The sequence below is a fragment of the Miscanthus floridulus genome, chromosome 15 (genome assembly GCF_019320115.1).
Source record: "Miscanthus floridulus cultivar M001 chromosome 15, ASM1932011v1, whole genome shotgun sequence".
Taxonomy (NCBI): domain Eukaryota; kingdom Viridiplantae; phylum Streptophyta; class Magnoliopsida; order Poales; family Poaceae; genus Miscanthus; species Miscanthus floridulus.
This window is the reverse complement of record NC_089594.1, coordinates 19,917,840-19,931,821: the sequence shown is the minus strand read 5'-3', so window position 1 is coordinate 19,931,821 and position 13,982 is coordinate 19,917,840. Positions and strand designations below refer to the sequence as shown.

At 44.6% G+C, this 13,982-nt stretch overlaps 1 protein-coding gene across 1 annotated transcript; it reads left to right on the top strand.

Moving 5' to 3' along the window:
* Positions 1-1,096: 1,096 nt before the first annotated feature.
* LOC136508656 (suppressor of mec-8 and unc-52 protein homolog 2-like) lies at positions 1,097-7,636 on the top strand. Its single transcript, XM_066503396.1, has 12 exons — positions 1,097-1,507; positions 1,598-1,668; positions 2,459-2,596; positions 2,697-2,746; positions 3,196-3,310; positions 4,034-4,082; positions 4,189-4,278; positions 5,079-5,147; positions 5,221-5,344; positions 5,657-6,006; positions 6,169-6,555; positions 7,050-7,636. The coding sequence occupies exons 2-12, from the start codon at positions 1,622-1,624 to the stop codon at positions 7,323-7,325; spliced, it is 1,695 nt and encodes a 564-aa protein (XP_066359493.1). The 5' UTR covers positions 1,097-1,507; positions 1,598-1,621; the 3' UTR covers positions 7,326-7,636.
* Positions 7,637-13,982: the final 6,346 nt, after the last annotated feature.

Here is a 13,982-nt window from a genome sequence, read left to right as displayed (position 1 = left end):
GATTTTATTGTTTATATATGTATACTGACTATCCTACATGAATTCGGCACAGTGTTGGGCCTGCACATAAACCTAGAGAAAAGCATGGTCCACCCAATCAGATGACAAGATATCGACTTTGATCATGTCTTGGCCTCATTCACAGGGACAAGATAATCTTTTCCGTGCAAGTACTTGGGCTGCAGCTACATACAAGATCACTACAGAAGGTCCACGTGCAATCACTCATTGAGCGCATTGACCAGAAATTGCCAGGTTGAAAAGGAAAGATGATGAACAGAGCAGGCAGGCTAACTTTAGTCACCACGGTGCTCTCTTCAATGCCTACTTACCATCTCATGATGTTCCCTGTAGCGGTGTGGGCTAGGAAGAAGATTGATAAAATCAGAAGATCATTACTTTGGAAAGGAGAGGAGAACGCCAATGGAGGACATTGTCTGGTGAACTGGCCGACGGTTGCAGGCCCAAGGAGTTGGGGGGGGGGGTATGGGTGTGCCGGACCTGGACAGGTTTGGGAGAGCCTTGCGCCTCCGATGGCTCTGGCAGGAGTGGGGAGACGATCCAAAGCCTTGGGTAGGCACGGACGTGCCGTGCAACAACATGGATCGTCTGCTTTTCAACGCCTTCACTAGGGTCACCATTGGCGATGGCAACAGGGCGCTCTTCTGGCACCATGGCTGGTTAGAGGGAGAGGCGCCGAGATATTTGGCGCCGAACCTATTCAAACTGGTGCGTAGGAACGGTTCGCCAAGAATTGAACAACGGTAATTGGATCAAATCACTATGTACACGCATCACATCGACATTACAGGCCCAGGAGTTTGTTGGCCTATGGATCAGATTGTAGGGGTGCAGTTAGAGCCCAACGTGTACGGACACGATTACATGGAAAGCGCGGGCAGAGAATAAGTGCAAAATTCACGCCTGGATCCTCCTACACAAAAAAATCATAATGACGGATAATCTGCAAAAGAGAGATTGACTCATCAGGACCATTGTGTGTTGTGTAACGGCGCTTTGGAGACAAGGATACATTTAGAAATAGGAGGATATTTCCAAACGGGTGCTTAACTGCCGTCGCGGCGGCCATTGTGCGATCTCGATCCAGCACACTAGAATACGTGTCGTCAGGTGACTCAGCAACAGAGAATCCTGATCCCGTGTCCCGTCATCCCGTGCTCGGTGCTCAGCTTCTGCGGCTGCGAACAGCTGAGGAATCCGAGGGCCAAATCGAAAAAGTCACTCCGGCACCGCCGCACTGCCGCACCGGCGCGCCAGTCTCCCGCCGCCTCTCCAGCCTGGCAGCCTCCACCCATCCCCGCGCGGCGCCTCCGTCCCGTCTCCCACCGCCGCTCGGGTTTCCCACCGGCCACAGCCCGTCTCGCGTCCGGCACTCCGCTTCCCGCCGCGGCGCCGTCCGCCGCTGCCGACGCCATCTGCCTCCCGTCTGTCAAGCTCCGTTGTCTCGCTCCTTCCCATCTTCCACTGCCGTAGCTACTGTGAGCAGGTACCCTAAGACCAAGTCTCCGGGCGAGTCTGTGAGCCGCGCCTATAATTTTTGCGTCGAGGTTCTAATTTCTCCCCCAAATGATTCTAGGGATACAGAAGAGAGGGAGATAATATGTCGTCGAAGAAGAACTACTATAAGGAGAAGATGATGCGGCGGAAGTAAGCGCTCCACCGTACATTTGCTTTCATTTGTTCCATCAATATGTGCTTGGGGATTGGACAGTAGAATTAGAGCTGTCTCTCTTTGGAAGAAGGAACCTACTGTAGTTAGTTCTTGTCAAATCTTCCCCCCGATTATAGCTGTCTTTCTGTTCATGACGCAAACAAGTTTTGAATGAGGCTGGAAAACGGAGAACTTATCTGTTTCATATGTCTGAAACTTATTATGCAGATAAATTTATCAGGGAAACCGCAGCTGTTGATGGTGCCGTTAATTTCTTACTGTAGTTGTAACACAATTACAAGAATGTCTGGAACTTAAAATGCAACCAGTGCTGTTGTTGTAGCTTAACCCTCGAGTCACATAGTCCATCTGCTACATTACTTGCATTTATCTTCACCCTTTGGTGGTGATTCACTTTTACTTGTACTCTTTTGCAAAATCCCAAATAATCATCATTATGTTTGTATCTGTAATAATATACTATCCATGTCTACGAAATTCTATTTTGCGTACATGTCACAAGCTGTTGATGCAGAGGAACTGCATTAAAATGGCTAAAGTGCTAAAACAAGGGAGTTATGAAAATATTCAGGATCCCACACTTAGGAACTATGATGGTCTTGGATAGAATTTGTACACTATTTCAGCCTTTTAGGATATGTACCAGAATCTGTAATCATGTTAAAGTAGTAACTGATAAGACAAATTAGATGCAAACTAGAACTCATGTTACTTACTGTATATAAGTGATTTGGCGAACCTAAATACCTCTTGTTTTCCATTTAGAGAGGAGAAAAAAGAAGAACCAGAGACACCCAGGTATCGTGATCGTGCTAAGGAGCGTCGTGAAGATCAAAACCCAGATTATGAACCTACAGAACTTGGTTCATTTCATGCAGTGGCACCTCCTGGGACTGATTTGAGGTAATAGATCACATGTTCATTTATCTGGCACTTCCATCTGTGCTTAGTTTATTTTTCTATGTTTCCTGGAATCCTAATCTCTGCAATGTTTGTGTCACAGGCTGGCAGATGCCCACAAGATTTCAATTGAGAAAAGCAAATATCTCGGAGGTTGGTTGTGATTCTATACTTTCTTTAAGGAGATAATTTCCTTTTTGTGGTGAAACTCTCTTTGGCATGTCTCCTTACTTCTGTGTTGTACTGCTTTTTATGTGTATGAACAAGTGGGCATACCTGTGCACGAGCTGTCTGAATCATGACTTCTGTAAAAATGAGTGCTGTTTAACATAGTCTTATAAATTTGGTAAATTGGTAATGCATGATGTTCTCAGTTTCAGAACATCATTTTCTCCAAGTGAAGAGTTAGCACCAACTTGATCCTTTAACCTAAGAAGAAATCAGTCATTCATGAATTCTTGTAATAGAAAATAAAGGTAGAGAAGGTGACACTATATATTGGATATTGGCTGGTGACTCAGAGTCTCAGATGCCTCTCTTTATGTTTCCATCTTATGAGCTGCTCTTTGATTGACATTCCATTTCCACTTTATGCTTTTAAGGCGATTTGGAGCATACACATCTGGTCAAGGGCTTGGACTATGCTCTACTTCACAAAGTACGGAGTGAAATTGAAAAGAAACCTGATGCAGAGGATGGGAAGGATGCAAAGTCAAGGTAATTGCCATCCTTATGTCACATTATCACAGTTTTCGCCTTATATGATTGTAACGTCAACTAGGGTTGAAAAATTCATGTATGCAGTTTGTATTTCAAATGCTGTAGTATGCCTATAATAGTGACTGTCATGTGCATGATATTCAGTTATTCACTTGTACAGAAAGCAAGCCAGTACAGAATTTTTTCCATGATGACTCAATTATATGGACCGAACAATTTTCGGCTACCTCCAAAGTTTTGGAGTTTGAGTTGATTTAATAGATCCAATTTCTTTCGTCTTGAATTTTATGAGTTTTATTTGTGAATAAATTTCTTGTTCCTGTAAATTGCTAATGTAAATTAAGAAAGGGGTTGTGCCTCCTGTGATATTTTGCATTTGGATCACTTGTAGTACTACATAACTTTGCCAGTATTCCTGAAGCCATTGTGCACAACTGGTTTGCTAGCATGCTAACTCAGATTCGTGTAAGGTCTTTTTTCTTTGTACAATCAATAATGTTGTGTTCCATTTGGAATGTGTGCAAGTAACTAAATAAGTAAATATTATCTCAGCGAAATATCATTTTCTGCCATCATTAGCACCACCATGTGCTACAAATATAATATCCATCCATCTCCCAGTTTCAGATATAACAACACTTGTTAACGCCTCATGTTTCTACTCCGGATGCACCTAGTGCTTTGGGAGCATAACATTTATCTTTCACTTTTGTTGTTCAGGGCAACAAAAGAAGATCAGGCAGTCTCCTTCCGCACTGCAACTGCAAAGGTATGTTTCTTTTTTATTTATCACTTTTCAGTGAGTTTTTTTTTCCCTTCATACATTAATGGTTAATACAACATGGCTATTGATTTTCATTCTTTGTTGGTTGCAGTCTGTCTACCAATGGATCATAAAGCCTCAAAGCATAATTAAGGAGAATGAATTGTTTCTTCCGGGTCGGATGTCATTTATTTACAACATGGTAATCCCCTTAAAAGTATTCCTATAAACTATAATAATATATTTGCTTCATTACATAATGGAGTTCGTTATAATACATTTCAGAATGTTCATGTTTTGCAAATCACAAACTAAGGCATTAAAATTTCCCTATTTTTCTCAGAAATGACCAGATGCATGCATTATTGTATTTTCATCACCCATCAGTGTTCATTTATACTTACAGACATGGTATTATGTATAAATACCCAAAGCACTCTGAGAAATTGAGATTATGTTTATATATTGGTTTACTTAGATATTCATATTTAACCTTCTTATTCTGAGAATTTAACACACATATCCTATGATTTTTTGTTGCCTTTTGCAGTATATGAAATGCATGATTATGTTTCATTCTATGATAAGAAATTGTCTGTTTCTCTGATGATCACCTGAGTGCAGAACAATCAGTTTCCTGAATTTCTCACTTGGGAACTGAATAGTCTTGTGATTTTATTATGCTCCATTATATTCAAGTGTGTTAATTTACTTTATCCGTGATGGCATGATTTGCCGTTCGTGCGAATTTGATTGTCATTAAGGTGCATCATAGCAACCACGAATCACAAACAAGAAATCATATCCTTTCCATAGGTTTTCTTAGAAGAATAGAGTAGGGGTGGGCCAGAACAGCTTATTCACACGAAGTTGCCAGTATTGTCGAATTCTTTTCTTTTGTATTCGAACTTTTGTTGTATCATTTCATCTGTCTCCTTTTACTTTGGGTTTGAACATTTTTATTTATAAAGCATAGTAATTATCTTTTTATAATCCAATCAGGAGGAGGGAGTAACCAATGATATTCCAACAACTCTTCATAGGAGCAAAGCTGATTGCCCGGTTCCAGAGGTATTCTGACAATATGATGACATATCACATGTTGGAGTGTTTTGTAACTTTTCTTATGACCTTACTTTTGCAGGAGATGGTAACTGTCAGCGTGGATGGTTCTGTACTTGACAGGATTGCTAAAATTATGACATACCTTCGGCTTGGATCATCGGGGAAGGTCTTGAAGAAAAAGAAAAAGGATAGAGATATAAAAGGTTTGTTCATGAGAATAAATTATATACTAGGGATATTGTTAAGTTAGAATCTGAGAACAGGAAAACTTTCATGGTAAATACATTAGGAAATATGCTAAAGTGTTTTGTTTGGAAGAACTAACACATTTTTAGTTATATTATATACTCCATCCTGTCATGATAACATGACGTTAGGACAGCACAACTGAACTAAAAGTAAAGTTGTTAGTTTTGTCTGGGTGCATGAGTTTTGTTTCAATTGTATTGCTAGTATTATTTTTAGGATTATCTTCATGTGCTTGCTAGTTAAGGTACTATGTTTGCTATATGCAGGGAAGAGCAATTTGGCAAGTGGTGACTGTGATGAGTCAGTAAAACCTTCCCAAATTAATGGTTCTACTCTGAAACATCAATCAGATATGCCACCACCACCAGCTCCAACCCCTCGGAACAATAATTTCAATGGAAAGGAGAAACAACCAGTCCCTGTTGCAAGAGCAGACAATGATGACATTTTTGTTGGAGATGGAGTTGACTATTCAGTTCCTAACAAGGAAATAAGTCAGAGCCCTGTTTCTGATATGGATGAATCCCCACATAACCATCAGAAGCAGTCCAATTTCACTGAACCCATGTATGGCCCAGTACCACCATCTGAACCTGCTCAAGCTTGGCAACAGCAGGTATGCCTATAAATGTTAAGTGACTTAGCTGTGCACTGAATGTTAGAGGCTGGCGGTGTATTTGTTATCTCTCCATGTTCATGGCCTGCTATAACCTGTTTTTAGTTTTATTTGCATTTTATTCAACTTGGTCTTAATATTTGGTGTCTTTTCTGGTGCCAGAACGGGTATGATGCTGTTCAAGCCCAGATGGCAGCTGCTGGATATCAAGGTGACTGGTCAAGCTATGTGTATGCAGAACAGCAGTTGGGTTATCCAGAACAGTATGTGCAGCAAAGCACCCAGGAATACGATGTGTTAGCTGACCCTAGTATATCCCAGGATCCGAGGTTCATGACTCAAGCAGACAAGGATCGGGGTTTAGGTTCTGTTTTCAAACGTGATGATCAAAGGCTTAATCAACTGAGGGAAAAAGATGCACGGGAGAGAGATCCAAATTTTATTTCAGATAGTTACTCAGAGTGTTATCCTGGTTACCAGGAGTATAATAATGAGATTGCAGGAAGCGATGATGAAGATGATTTATCGAAGATGGATATGGGTGGACGGGTAAGTGAAATGACTTAGATCTTATGAACAAAAAAGTTCCCATGCAAATGCAAGCCTATGCTTGTGACATGGGTTTCTGTGAAATCGCAGTGGATAGGCTAGGCATCACTTAGTTAATGTCTATTATGTTGCATTTGCTTTTAAATTGATTTGCACTAATAACTCATTTCTGCACATTTTTCTTCATTATGTATTTGAATATTCTGAAAACTAACAGTGAAGTGTTCTAGCTGTTTTTGTGAGATCTTTTTAGTTACTGTTCTGTCTGGTATTTGAGCATAATTCCAAGACTGTTGTCCTGATATTACTATGTTCTGGTTGCTTAGCCTGTACTTCTTCTATTGTTCAGTTGTGATATAGATTGTGGCTTTTGGTTTTAAATGGTTTACTGAAGCCCATGGTCACATCTGCTGTGGAAAGATACAAAAACAATTTTCTCGCTGGCGCTTTTGGATAATCTCTGTAGTGTGTTCTGATATACGATTCTTGAGCAGGCAAAGGGCCGTCTTCACAGGTGGGACTTTGAGACTGAAGAGGAGTGGGCCAAGTACAACGATCAGAAAGAAGCCATGCCGAAGGCTGCCTTCCAGTTTGGGGTGAAGATGCAGGACGGCAGGAAGACTAGGAAGCAGAACAAGGACCAGAAGCTCACGAATGACCTCCACAAGATCAACAAGATCCTGGCTAGGAAGAAGGGGGAGAAAGATGGGGCGGAAGATGGTGGTCACTACGATGATGATTTACCTAGCTCGAAGAAACAGCGTGGCTGAAGCTGTCGTTTTTTCATTTCTACTGCCGGTACGGCATTCTAGCGGAGAGTTATACAGTGCTATGTTAGCTGGCAGCTTTATCATGTTGTATTTGTTTAATAAAGGTGACCGGTAGGAAATATGTTGATGCTATTGAGCCGAAACAACGGAAGAAATATGGCTGTATATGTAAATTTTTTTTTCTTAGAAAAGAAAAGGCAGAGCTTTATTATAATGAATCTGCAAGTATTTGATTTGTCAAAGAAGTCATATTGAGAGGGTTTTGTGATCTAGTGAGAGTTGAGAATAGCCAAGACTGGCTCAATGTTTAACCTGGGCTGTGACCTATTGCTGATGAAATTCTTGCAGTGTGGTGCTGAATACTTCCTTGGATGTAGCTGCTAAATTTACAGCATGCTGCTCTGGGCTGCCCTATGAAACAAATCTCTCTGAAATCTGAATGCAGTGGTTATGTACTGATCAGTGGCAGGAACATTATACTCATTCAGGTTGTCTGGAAACCCCTCGTGTTGAGATTGGTGCCAAACTTGCTTTCTGACAGGAAAGCCTTTGCAAAACTGAATGGGATTAGTTTTAGTTCATTGACGGTAGCATAGCTAGCAATTTGGATTGTTCTCGAGGTTATTGGCACCAGGACATATACATGTGAAAAGCTTTACATCCGTGGTCGATATTTTACCAGGAATAATATGATCCTTGGTGATTTTGTTATATACATGTGAAAAAATTTACCTCCGTGGTCGATATTTTACTGGGAATAATATGATCCTTGGTGATTTTGTTTTTCTTGCATCTCTGATTGCAGCCTCCCTGCGAACGGGCGCCTGCCCGGGTGGTCAGGTGGCCTCAGTAGCGACCGCGCGTGCTGGGTTCGATCCCCCGCGGGGGCAATGCCAGCCGGCGGCAAAAAAATTCTCGCCCCCTCGCCTGTCCGGCAGCCGGATTGTGACCGTAATGGTTGCACGAAAAGAAATCCCTCGCCCCCTCGCTTGTCCACACCAGCCGGCCGTAAAAAAAAAACCTCGCCACCTCGTCTGTCCCGTGGAGGTTTTTTTTGGTTGCAGCCTCCCTAAAGCCGGATTGCGAACGTTGGTGACATTTCTGAGTTGCTATAAAGCCGGATTGCGAACGTTGGTGACATTTCTGTGTTGCTATAAAGCCGGATTGCGAACGTTGGTGACATTTCTGTGTTGCTATAAAGCCGGATTGCGAACGTTGGTGACATTTAGGGCACGTTCGGTACGCAGGGAATGACTTCATGGAACCGTTCCTGGCCGGAACGCTTATACAATTTGTATAGGCAAGCTCAGGAACGACGTGAAACGAACTAGGCCTTATGCGTTGCTATGAAGCCGGATTGCTTCCGCAATGGTTGCACTAACTACTGGTTCGTATTAGTCTTCCCCAAGAAAAAAAAAATCCCAACAAATTTCAAGCCGAATTATCTGAACAATCAATCATAAAGGCTTGTAAGATTCGTCGAAATTGCATAAACTTTATGTCGCGCGTGTCACCATCTAGGAAGGTTCTTCGCAGGAATTATCTGAACAATCAATCAATGCTTTGGTAAGTCTTTTTGATTTCTCGTTGTCTGGCCCACTGTTACTAACTAGGAAGGTTCTTCGCAGGAAACCATCCCAAAATCTGGCTCGCTATTACTCTCGATCATATAGCGATAATTTAGTCACGTAGAGTATTCCGTGGTATATACAATATACTCTTACTCGTTCAAAGATACTCTCTCCATTTCAAATTGCAATTCGTTCTGGCATTTCTAGATACATACATAGCTTATGCTACGTATTTAGATATACATTATGTCTATATATATATATATATAGTAAAAGCTATGTATCTAGAAAAGTCAGAATAATTTACAATTTAGAACGGAGGAAGTATATATATATATATATATATATATATATATATATATATATATATATATATATATATATACACACACACACACCATGGTTATGTGTGAGAGACGGAGGTGGGAGATGGAAGAACTAGAAGAAGAATCGGAGGAAGAGGAAGGAGAAGGAGGAACCAGATGCGGCGTCGGAAGAGTTCTTAGCTTTAGGAACAGGTTCAGAGTTTACCAAAATGACAGACCCCCTCCCTTCCGGGATACTCGTTCCTATATCGTTACAGAGGCTTAGCCTCAATACGCGCATGCAAGCGGTGAACGGATCAAATCCATTGGTCGCCAGTTACTCGCGGGTTGGGCTTCCTGGGCCTTCTTCCTCCGGGCCGGCTTCCAGGTGCTCCATCTTGGGCCGAGTTGCTACGGTGGCTGACATCCCCTCCTCCTTGGAACACTGCTTGCCCCCAAGCAGTGGCGCGTGGATACTCCTGGCGAACAGCTTCAAAATCTTCCCAGGTAGCCAGTGCCGACGGCAGGTTGTTCCATTTGACAAGCACCTGAGGTATAGAAGAAGACCCACGAACGACCATGCGCGTCTGCAGAACCTGTTCGGGAGCCAAGTGTATGGCAAAGTCAGATGGTAAGGTGGGGAGTACCTGGTGATTGGCACCCACAGCCTTCTTCAGTTGGGATACATGGAAAACCGGGTGAATCGCCGAATGAGCAGGCAAGTCAAGCTTATAAGCGACTGATCCGACCCGAGCCAGAATCCGGAATGGTCCGAAGAAGCGGAAAGCAAGCTTCTGATGAGAGCGAGGTGCTAGGGAAGTTTGGACATACGGCTGCAACTTGAGGTAAACAAGATCACCTTCTGCAAAACTACGTTCTGACCGGTGTTGATCAGACTGCTTCTTCATCCGTTGCTTGGCCCGATTGAGGTGGTGCTGAAGAAGCTGGTCCATCCACTGTCGGTCTGAAGCCCAGCCAATAACGTCCGGATGTGAACCAGCAGAAACATCCAGAGCCAGGAAACGCGGAAGATAACCATAGAGCGCCTCAAAGGGTGAGCGACCGATAGCTGAATGATAACAGGAATTATACCAAAATTCCGCAGATGGCAACCACTGACTCCATTTGTTGGGGCAGGCATGGACAAAACACCGCAGATAAGTTTCCAAGCACTGGTTAAGCCGCTGTGTCTGACCATCGGACTGGGGGTGATAGGCTGTGCTGCGGCAAAGGGAGACATCCGCAAGCTTGAACAGCTCTGACCAAAAGTGACTTGTAAAGATACGGTCACGGTCCGAAATGATAGAGGTGGGAAGGCCATGTAAGCGATAAACATGTTGGAAGAAGGACTTGGCAACTGTGACAGCAGTGAAAGGGTGACGGAGGGGAATGGAATGACCATACTTGGTGAGAAGATCGACTATGACCAGCACGCAGTTGAAGGATTGAGATTGTGGAAGCCCCTCGATGAAATCCATCGATATCACTTGCCACGCCGAATCAGGAACCGGCAATGGCTGCAAGAGGCCTGGGGATCTGGTTCTATCATACTTGGACTGTTGACAGATGGCACAAGACTGGACAAAATTCTTGACTGCAGTTTTCAGTCCTCTCCAGGCAAAACATTGCTTGATCCTCATATATGTGACTGGTATGCCCGAATGGCCCCCCCAGGAACTAGAGTGAAATTGGGCAATTAGGTGCTGTTGGAAGGCCGGGTCATCACCAACCCAGACGCGGCCCTTGTAACGGAGTAAGCCAGACTGCAGTGAATAATGAGGTAGGGCCGCGGAGTCCACCGACAACTTGGTCAGCAAGGCAGTAGCAAAGGTGTCCTGTCGATAACTGGCCAGCACTGTCGAGATCCAGGATGGAATCAAAGAAGTGACGGCCGCACACACAGCTGGAGGGGAAGGGTGCCGAGACAAAGCATCTGCTGCTCTGTTATCCGAACCTGAGTGGTACACAATGCGGTATTGGAGGCCTAGCAACTTGGAGAAAACCCTTTGTTGCCAGTGAGTATGCAGTCGCTGATCGATGAGCTGGGTCAAGCTTTTTTGATCAGTAAGAATGACAAACTCCTGAAATTGCAGGTAAGGACGCCACAGTTGTACAGCAAGCAAGATGGCCATAAATTCTTTTTCATATGTTGATAGGCCGCGTGACTTGGGGCCCAAGGCTTTACTGAAGAATGCCAGGGGGTGACCGTCCTGCATGAGAACAGCACCGACACCCAAGTCCGAGGCATCAGTTTCAATGGAGAAGGGTTTAGCAAAATTAGGAAGAGCCAGCACTGGAGCTTGACAGAGGGCAGTTTTCAAGGTCTGAAAAGCCAAGTCATGATCAGGAGTCCAAATGAACAAGGCATGTTTCTTAAGGAGATTGGTGAGAGGTTTGGAAATTATGCCAAAGTGGCGAACAAAGCGCCGGTAATAGCCGGCAAGGCCAAGAAAAGAACGAAGTTCTTTGACAGAACTAGGAGTTGGCCAAGAGGAAATGGACTCTAGCTTGGATGGGTCAGTACCTACACCGGCCTGACTGATGACATGACCGAGATAAGAAAGCGAGGTCTGAGCAAAGAAGCATTTTGACATTTTCAGCTTCCATTGATCCGTAGACAGCAAATCAAAGACGGTGCGTAGATGCACGAGGTGCTCTTCCCATGTTTTGCTGTAGACCAAGATATCGTCAAAGAAGACCAAGACAAACTGCCGAAGACAGGGAGCAAGTGTGGTATTCATGGCGTCTTGGAAGGTACCAGGTGCTCCAGTGAGGCCGAAGGACATAACCCGAAATTCAAACTGACCAAAGTGAGTTTGGAAGGCAGTTTTGAATTCGTCACCCGATTTCATGCGGATTTGGTGAAAGCCGGACTGTAAATCCAAGGTGGTGAAATATGCTGCCCCGGACAACTCATCCAATAATTCTTCGATGATGGGAACGGGATATTTGCCCTTGACGGTGATTGCATTGAGTTGACGGTAATCGACGCAAAACCTCCAGGACTGATCCTTTTTCTTGACCAAGATAACCGGAGAGGCAAAGGAACTGGTGCTTTTCTGAATGATACCTTGCTGAAGCATATCCTTCACTTGCCGCTCAATTTCTGTTTTCAGAATAGGGGCATACCGGTAAGGCCGCACAAAGACTGGTGGAGCCCCGGAGATCAATGGGATGGAGTGGTCACAGTGCCGGCTGGGAGGCATTCCTAAAATCGGCTCAAAGAGATGAGCATATTCGTCCAGCAATGCAGACACAGCCGGATGCAATGAGGAGACTGACTGGGAAGACGCCGGAGGCTGTACCAAACAGAGTTGAATGACAGAACCCACCGGAAGGTCGGCAGAATCTCCAAGCAAGATAGCTGTAGCTCCCTCATAAGGAATGGAGATCCATTTTTGAGCCCAGTGAACTTGCATCGGGCTAAAACTGGCCAGCCAATCAAGACCCAGAATCATATCATAAGAGGAAAGAGGCAACAACTTAAGGTCGGTGACAAAGGAGCAGCCCTGCACTGACCAATGAGCATCGGGTAAGAAGGATGTGCATTGTAGAATGGCCCCATTAGCCACCTGCACCTGAACTGGGGACGGTAGGTCCTTGATGCCGGTGAGCGACTGAGCCAAAACAGAGTTCAAGAAGGTGTGGGATGAACCGGAATCCACCAAAATAGACAGAGGGTGACCTTGAATGTGACCGGACAAGCTGAAAGTCTTAGGGGAAGCTGAGCCCACTACCGCTGCCACCGAGAGGTGCATCATGATCTGTTCGTCTGGTGATGAATCCTCAGAGCACTCAGCTGCATCAGACTCCGGAAATAAATCCATCAGCTCTTGCACCAGATGTAACTGCACCATGTCTGAGCACTTGTGGTCACGGCTCCACTTTGCGCCACACCGGATGCACAGACCCTGGGCACGGCGCGAGGCTCGTAATGCTTTGAACTTGTCTTCCGCCGAGGACGACAGAGCTTGGGGCAGCCGCTTACTGTCGCCATCAGCAAGCTTTGTTGGCGGTGGAGGCAGCGCCAGGGCATTAGGCCATGCCGGTTTATATGCAGGGGAGTTATCCAGACGCCGAATCGGCCTCTTGTAGAGTCCCAGCGCCTCTTCCTGTAATTGAGCAAGAACACAAGCAGTATCCAAAGTAGATGGACGTTGAACAAGAAGAACAGCTTTGATGTCATCGCGCAAGCCGTCGAGAAAACGTTGGGTATAGTAGAGGGGGTCTGGGTGTTGGGTATAGGATTTCAGATCATCTACCAGAGCAACAAACTGATTGATGTATTCAGTGACCGGGCCGGTTTGCCGAATCTGGAACAAGCGACGTAACAAGAGTTCGTGCTCATCCCTGGCAAAGCGCAAAAGCAATTGGGAACAAAAGTCAGACCAAGAGATTGTCGCAAGCTGATCCTCAACAGAAGATAGCCAACGTTTGGCTGCACCATGAAAGTGCATAGTGGCTGCTTGCACCCAAACCACAGACTCAACATGATAGAGTTCAAAATATTGAATAGCTTGCTTGATCCACAGCTTGGGATGATCTCCTTCGAACTTGGGGAAGTCAAATTTGGGAAGCTTGCCGGTATGGCCGCCCCCAGGACCCCCCTGATATCTGGACTCGTAATAACCCCCTGGGTGTGGGTGAGGTGGACGCGGAGGTGATGGGCGGGGAGGAGGGCTTGGTAATGGATGCGGTGAAAAAGGCGGGCAAGGAAACGTACCCTTGCCGGGAGGTGGAATCAGAGTGGTAACCACTCCGAATGCACCTTCCCGGTTCCT

What these genes read in the sequence shown, in the direction of transcription:
- LOC136508656 (XM_066503396.1), top strand. Translation starts at nt 1,622, where the DNA reads ATGTCGTCGAAGAAGAACTACTATAAGGAGAAGATGATGCGGCGGAA. An exon ending in TGTCATTTATTTACAACATG is followed by an intron (nt 4,279 to 5,078) that starts GTAATCCCCTTA and finishes TAATCCAATCAG; the next exon opens with GAGGAGGGAGTAACCAATGA. An exon ending in AAAGGATAGAGATATAAAAG is followed by an intron (nt 5,345 to 5,656) that starts GTTTGTTCATGA and finishes TGCTATATGCAG; the next exon opens with GGAAGAGCAATTTGGCAAGT.